The sequence below is a fragment of the Atta colombica genome, unplaced genomic scaffold (genome assembly GCF_001594045.1).
Source record: "Atta colombica isolate Treedump-2 unplaced genomic scaffold, Acol1.0 scaffold34, whole genome shotgun sequence".
Taxonomy (NCBI): Eukaryota; Metazoa; Arthropoda; class Insecta; order Hymenoptera; family Formicidae; genus Atta; species Atta colombica.
This window is the reverse complement of record NW_017259448.1, coordinates 480,679-488,785: the sequence shown is the minus strand read 5'-3', so window position 1 is coordinate 488,785 and position 8,107 is coordinate 480,679. Positions and strand designations below refer to the sequence as shown.

The 8,107-nt window shown below is 33.7% G+C and overlaps 1 protein-coding gene across 2 annotated transcripts in view; it reads right to left on the bottom strand.

Moving 5' to 3' along the window:
- LOC108690640 (furin-like protease 1) overlaps nucleotides 1–7,815 on the bottom strand; it is a 249,496-nt gene extending 241,681 nt beyond the window's left edge. For both annotated transcript variants that reach the window (XM_018198031.1, XM_018198032.1), the window contains exon 1: nucleotides 7,121–7,815. In XM_018198031.1, coding sequence (XP_018053520.1) covers nucleotides 7,121–7,360 — 240 coding nt within the window. In that variant the 5' untranslated portion in view covers nucleotides 7,361–7,815. The remainder of the gene's footprint in view (nucleotides 1–7,120) is intronic.
- Nucleotides 7,816–8,107: the final 292 nt, after the last annotated feature.

The following is an 8,107-nucleotide window of genomic DNA, read 5'->3' as shown; positions in this document are numbered from 1 at the left end:
ACTTTTCTATATCTTTTCTATCTTTTTTGTGTATCTTATTTTAATATTATAATATTAATATAATAATATTTATTTTAATATAATAATAAAGCATATATTACTGTTATATAAATATCAAATATTTTTCCACAAAGTCCAAAAATTTATCTTAAAACACATAATTTAATAAAACCTAACTAAAGATACAAACTTCAAAGTATTCAGTTTAGCGATCACAAAGACGCTGAATCATTATAAAAAGTGCAGACCACAATTTTTTCGTTCCGGTCAATTGCCGATGACGAAATTATTGGATTTTCACGTTCAAGATTGGTTCTACTGAGTATTACATTATTATGATTTCTCCGACAAGTGATTTGAATGCATTACAGAAGTAATGAACTATATTCATAGATTTAATACATAACATCGTTAAAGTGAACAACATCGGTTCGTAGTTAAAATTCGAGGTGAGAAGGCTTACGCATCGTAATGGTAGTCCCGCCATACAGCTGTTCAGATTGAGCTCCGTTATAACAGCGATAAATTAATAATGGCCTATAACACATTTACCGCGGACAAAATTAGCGTACGTAGCTAGATATCCGCGGTTGTAATTTGAACGAACGGCTCCGTTTAACGGCTCGTATTTCTTGTCCACGTCGGACAAGTTTTAACTAGTTTTAAAGTCCCGGACAGTTACTGTCCACCAAAATTTCGACTATCACGTTTATACGAAAACTGGTGTGTTCAGTTTTCTATCGGACAGTTCGTCTATTGAACTAAATGTGATACCGCATTAAAACGAGAAATAAAACCAATATGATACGCGATAGATAGATAAATGAAGCTTTTTCGGCAAATAATCACAATGATAAAATAACAGAGACGTAAAATTTAAAGAGACTAATGATCTCTCTTTCCGAGATTAATACTCGTAAAAAAAAAAAAATGTCAACATCAATTGGTAAATTATTACAATGATTGGATATAACAGGACAATAAGAGTCAAATACGGTAATTCTTGTGCAAACCAATACGGTTAACAAAATAACTTTAATAATAATTAATCCGTTTATATGTTTCGGCTCACTTTTGAGCCAGACAATTCCGTTAATGGATGGAGGTAGCTCACTGAAGTGGGTTAGTTTGTGAAAAGATTTTTTGTGGTTGCAACATCATATTGTCTCTAAAGATAGCTCAAAAGTGAGTCGAAACATGTAAGCGGATTAATTATTATTAAAGTTTTGTTAACCATATTGGTTTGTACAAGAATCATCGTGCTTAACTCCTATTGCCCTATTATATCCAACCATTTTGTATTATTAAACAATCTTTAGGAATTAATTTATATTTATATATGATAAATTATTACATATAATGTATATATAATTAAAATATGAAAGATATTTCAAAAATATAATTTCTTCAGATATCAAAATATTAATATAAAATAAAATATTTATAATTCAAAATTGTTCAGGAGAAAAGATATCAATATTATATAATTTTATGAATAAGAAACGAAAAAAGTTTCTTTCTCGTGAGAAAGAAACTTTGCAATCAAAATTGCAAACCGAACCTTTTGTAAATTCCACAAAAATTACTTTTTATTAGGCAATTATACTGCTATTCTGTAACAATTATTATTTCGCTTTGTGTTATTTTACTTTGACTGCCAGCAAAGTCGAAGAAATGCTGTTATAGAATGCAATGCAACTCAAGTAGATTCATGATGACAATGTCGATAAAGATACAACTAAGTTGTTTCAGACATTTTTGAGATTTTAGGTTTCTTCAAAATGCTAAAAATAGTCCTCTCTCAAAATGCTAAAAATAGTCCTCTCTCCTTTTAAAAAGAGCTGCTCGGCAGAACTCTTTTTATCATTACGTAAAATCTAACAAAGGTCCAACGCAAATGTTTCAAAAGACCTCCAGCCCAAAAACAGGAGCAACAAAAAGTTTTGTGAATTCCAAGTAAAAAGAAATTGGCGAAATTTCGAGAAAAAGTTGTCTCGCAATTTAAAAAACTTTTATTTATTCAGGCTGAAATATATTCATTTTGTGAGAATTTTTTTTGTCTTTGATACAAGATATAACGAAGAAAGAGAGTTACTCTAGAAGTAACATAAAAAGCAGATAAATCTTTCTATGGTCGTTCAGTTTATCGTGAAAAAGAATCTCTTTGTGATTGTTTTCCCTTTCCGAATCATTCTACTCTATCTATATCGTATCTTATCAATTTTATCTATTGATTGAAATCTATCGAAATTTACTGATTCTTAAAATAAGAGTCTTAAAATAATTTAAAGAGAGACAGAAAATATTTAATACATTTAAAAAATTTTTAGACAATGAAACGTATATAATGTGCATAAAAAATCTAAACAAATATATCAAAATAAATAATAATTTAAAAAACAGAAATAGAAATAGCAAATTTAAAAAATAGATTAAACTGTTTAGCAGCTTTAAAATTTTCACATCATAATTTAAAGTAGAATTGTCACAGAAATAATTTTAAAAAATTTATTGCGATCCAATTAATAAGCTCTGATATTTATAATTAATGCATAAATTAATATTAAAATTAACAAAACTCTTTCAAAAAATTTCTAAAAATTTATGTTATATAAACCTTTTTAAATATAAATGTTCATATTAAGAAAATATAATTAAAATGATAAAGTCAATTTAATAATAAAATTAACGTAAATTTGTCTGCTTGATAAGGCATGATATCACAACTTTTTCAAGGATTGTGGAATTGAGAAATAAGAGTCATTACTTCAACATAGTGGCCGCATTTGCTTTGTCGCTTACAGTGCTTGTCAATATCAATTATCCTTGTTTAATACTTTTATTAATTATTATAATATTTATAACTTTTATTAATTATATTAAACAACAAGGATGAAACGACACTTAAAACATTGTGAACGCCAAAGCGAACACAGCCAGTCTAAAGAGCTTATCAAAATATTAAAAAAATAGCTTATCTGTCAAAGTGACCTATTTAAAACTACATCGTTTCTTAGAAACGTTAATTGGACGTGAATTATCGTGTTATCTTTTAGGTATGTTTAATCTAATAAATCGAGATAAAAAGATACTAAAAAAACATACCGGAACAATAGCAAACGTATATGTATACCAAATGGAAGCTCATTAACTTGAAAAACAATAATAAATAAAAATATTCATAATTATCTGTAAAATGGAGAAACTGCATGCTGTTAAATAATATTCAGTTTTTCAATATTTATTTCCTCAATGTTTCCTCTGTTTTTGCGAATTGTTCTGCTCGGATGTTTAATGCATATTTTGCATAATCGACGTTATGCATGTTGCTACTTTTATCTTGAAAAATATTCAGCGTATGTAAGTTATTCGGAGAAAATTATGAAGTTCACGAAAAGCAAGAGAGATCAATATTGAGAGAGATCAATATACCAAACCAGAAGAGCATTCAATATATATGTATATTCGTCCTATTATCGAGGTGTTCATAAACGGACGGTCGTGATCATACGGGGTTTCGCAAGTGATTGTAGCCGTTTGCAAAATTAAATCGACAAACATTCGAGGCCACTTTGGCGCGTAACGGAACAGCTGATACACACGGAAAACTCGTGTGTTTCCATGTTCCGCAAGAGAGATTAATACGGCTAAAATTTCGTAGCAATTCCGTATATTCTCGTTTAAAATTCTGTTTATCGCATTATAATACCGATTACGACAGTAATGATGTACAAGATCACGCTTCACGCATGAGTGTCAAAAAAAAAATAAATAAATAAAGAAAAAAAGAAAATAATACACGCGATCGAACGAATTATTTAAGTAATGTAAATTTTTCATGAACTAAATTAAACGGATGAGTTTTTGCGCTGATGAAATGTGTATACGCGCTTATCTCCCCTTAGTTGTAACATCCTGTTGTTACTCGATCTTAAAAATCGTAGTATCAGTGTATACGCGCGTAATTACAAACCAGGCTCTTTGTCGTACTTCGCCGCTCCACAATTACAAAAAGAAACAGAATGAGCGAGGCATAGATATCTGCTTCATTGTTAGGAAAATTACACAAGAGTCATATACGTCGAAGTAAACCACTTTAAGATATTAGCAGATATATTATAGATAGCAATAACTATATTAATAAAGTGTTATTTAATATATAAAATAATTCTCACGTAAACAATATTGCGATAATCAAAGCACTTAGTTTTTTGTTTAGCAATTTATCTACTTTTGTTAATGTGTTAACTCGCTACGTTAATGAACAATAGAGCAAGGACATATGTGTTTTATCCTTTTACCTTCAATAGCATAACCGGTTCTATTTTTAAGATAAAACCATATTCAATACAAGATTAATAAATGAAAATGAAATCGCAAGCGCAATGTAAACTTATATTTTTTTTTATTATATTAAGAAATCAAAAAGTTTCCAATAAGAACTTGCTCGATCATTTAAAATTTAGGGTATTTTTAACTTGATCGCTTTATCGCGAATGCGATATTTCATCAACATTTCGGTGGTTCGATGTACGCGGTTTTCCCAATTGAAGTCTACCATTTGTACCCGATTAAAGAAGAACTGACGTGGAAACCAAAGATAGTGAGTTTGATTCTCCATCGTGAGCTATTTAGGCAGAAAGGAGATTGCCACGGAGGTTAATTTCCGTCTGTAACAACTGCGACAATGAAGTCTACATCGCGGCCTTCACGGTCACTGAAACAGAGGCACACGTCATCAAGACTTACGTCAGCGATCGGCTCCAGGAATCTTGGGTCGGGTGTATCCAGGATTGGATCGTTATCTTGTGATAGATAGCACGAATGAATTGTAATTGCTTGATATAAAAAGCCTCGTTCTGTGATCAATTCTAAATACGATTATACTGTAAAAATTTTATCGAATCACCTAATATTCGAATCTTTTTAATTAAAAAAATTCGCATTTATTGAATATAATCTAATAGAGAGAGCTTTTAATTAATATTTTAATTCTTTTAAAAAGTAATATTTGTTAAAAATCTGCATATTATATAAATTTCATTTTATGTGCATAAATCTTTTTCTTAAAATATATTTGTATCTGGTATGATACCTATATTTTGCTATGAGTTAGTAAATAAATTAACTTGTTAAATTGAAATCGATTCTTATGGAGCTCTATTATCTCATTTAGTTTCGTTCACCGATACGATTCTTATTCTAAGTGCATTCGATATTCTCATTATTTTTATTAACAAAAACTCTATTATATAAAAAGTTTTATTCTTTCTATTTTTTTTCTTGAAGAACACATAACCGATGTGTATGCACTCTTACAGCACGTACACACGCATGCATAATCGAAATATCATAAAGCAAACCAAGAGAAATTATCACATGTTTTCCGCATGTGTTTGATTAAGTATCAAAATGAAATCATGTCTGCTTCGTATAGAAAGATGTAAATCGAAATCTAAAAATACCGAATCTCTCTCCCAAACAGAATTATATAATTTTCCGAACAAATTACAATCCAAGAATTATTACACAGCGGATCGACGAAGTGCACTATATAGATCTCCCTGGCGATAGCTAGGCTGATAAAAAAGAGCATGATGAAACGGTATGAACGAGTAGCGGGAAATTTTTCCATTGTGATCATAGAAGGCGTGAAAAATACGGCAATGGATTCGATGTCCGTTTCGAAATCGACATGTTTCCTATGAATCGCAAAAAATGATGAAAAATCAAGTGCCACTAAAAATCGGTTATGTGTTCTTCAAGGAAAAAAGTAGGAAAAATAGAACTTTTTATATAATAGAGCTTTTTGTCAATGAAAATGATGAGAATATCGCACTCACTTGGAATGACAATCGTATCGATGAACGAAACTAAATGAGATAATAGAGCTCCATAAGGATTTCAATTTAGCAGTTAACAGGTTTATTAACTCATAGCAAAATATCATACCAGATACTCTGTAGGAGCAGAAGATCTATCGGTTGGAAACGTATTGAGTTCAACTCTCCACCAATTTCGATTTCAAACGTTATCGTACGAAAGTTTCCTTTGAGGCCAGTATGTTACCAAAGTGAAAAGGGATAAGTCTCTATATATCTTTCGATTTCAAAATAAAAATATCAAGATATGTTGAAGATTATAAAACATTTTAAAATATCTTTTTCAATAGAATTATGTTTCTCTTTAAAATACCTCTATTGGAAATAAAGCTAATATCAGCGAACAAATTCAATGAAAACGTATTTGCGGATCGTTAATTGCATATTTAAACCGCTCACTGTAGCATATGTTTCTTCTTTAAATATTAATTCGCATATCCAATTTATGAAAAGAGATCGATTTGAAACGATCTCTGCACTTCTTAACTTCACGAATGAATAATGAAATAGAAGTTAATTAAAGTACAAAGCGGTTTCCCTCATCACATTGTCGAGTTATTCTACATGAAAATATAATTCTCTAATTCTCAAATTCAAAATTTAAATTTACCGCAACTATTAATGTCAAGTGGATAAATCTTGTAATTTTAACTTGGATGTTGTGTACTAATCGAGCTGCTAGAACTAAATGGCGTAGATTGTTTGTTACTTGGAAGAACGTGCTATTAAATCTCATCTCAAGCGCATTGTATAATTCACCTTGATGATGAATATTTATTCCGCCGCATGCCTTCGATTTTCAACGATTCAATTAGAAATATTTAATACTTCTACTTAATTTTATTTAAATATTGTTCTTTCTATTAATATACAGTCTAAAAAAAAAACCATCGTATTGCGTAAGCCAAAACATATTTGGATCAATTAATCTCATTTTAATAATACCCATTACTCGTCAATAATTTCTCATAACTGTTCGATTTTATCACAGTCGATTAATTAAACAATTCCAATACAATAATTACCACCGAAAGCAGCTGTATCGGCAAATGTTCGTTTCAGGAAAAAAACGTAAAACGTAAAACGTAACATATTCGCATTACGGTCGTGCAAAAGGTTTTCCATGACAATCTAGAGATTCCGCGCACGATCACGGAAACAATGTATTAAAAGAAAGAGAGACCCAATTCCAATCGATAGGTCTGAGACCCGTGATGGGCCTCAAATAGCGAACTGACCTTGCCCAAATATCGAAATCCGTAGTCCTCGGCGACTCGCCTAGCCACCTTCTCTCCTCCATCGATGTGTGCCGCCCACTGGTTGGTGTACGCGCGCGCTCGACCGCCGAGAGTCAGCAGGGCCACGACCGCCAGTCCGAAAATCCGCCGCGTGCACATGATAGCTCCACCGCTGCACCGACGACGACGATCGCCACCGGCTGCTCCAGTTTCGCCACCCCCGCGAGCCACAGTTATCATCCACTACTATATATATCTCCACCACCAACACCACCGCCACCGTCGCCACCCCTTGCCAGGGCAGCAGCGACACGACGGTAACACCGTGCCACCACGATAAACACCACGATTGTCACGACACACCACGGTTGCCGAAACGAAGAAGAGGAAGGATCTGCAGCCTCTAAAGAACTACTTTATGTTTGCTCTTTTTCTCTCTTTCTTGTTCCCTGCTGCGATTCTTCTCGGTCGATCTTTCCGTGTCTTCTCTGTGTGTGAGAGAGCTCCCTTTTATGGACCACGCACGTGTACACGCAGATGATCCGCGAAAACGCGACCACTCACATACACACTCCATACACGCGCTTCTCGCAGGCACCTACGCACGTCGTGCACCTGCGGACCAACAGCTTGCGAACGACTGAATCGCCAGCGGCGCGTGTTACTCGTTTTAAGTATCGAACCTCCACCACACCGCGTTGTCAGCCGTTGACTCTTCGTCGCTATCGTCCACGTCGACGTCGCCGTGACGTCGTCGCCGCCACTGCCGCCGCCGTCTTCGGTCAACGGGCAGGAGCAGCAGCGGGAGGAGAAAGAGGCAATCGTCAAGTCATGTGGCCGCCGACGAGTGGGGAAGACAACGGAATGATTCTCGTGATGATGACAGTGTCGCGTGCGCGGCCACGAACGCGGATATCCGCCGTCGCGCGCGATCACTGCAGTGATCGCGTATGACCTGCCCGATTCGCGGATATTCACGCCGCACGG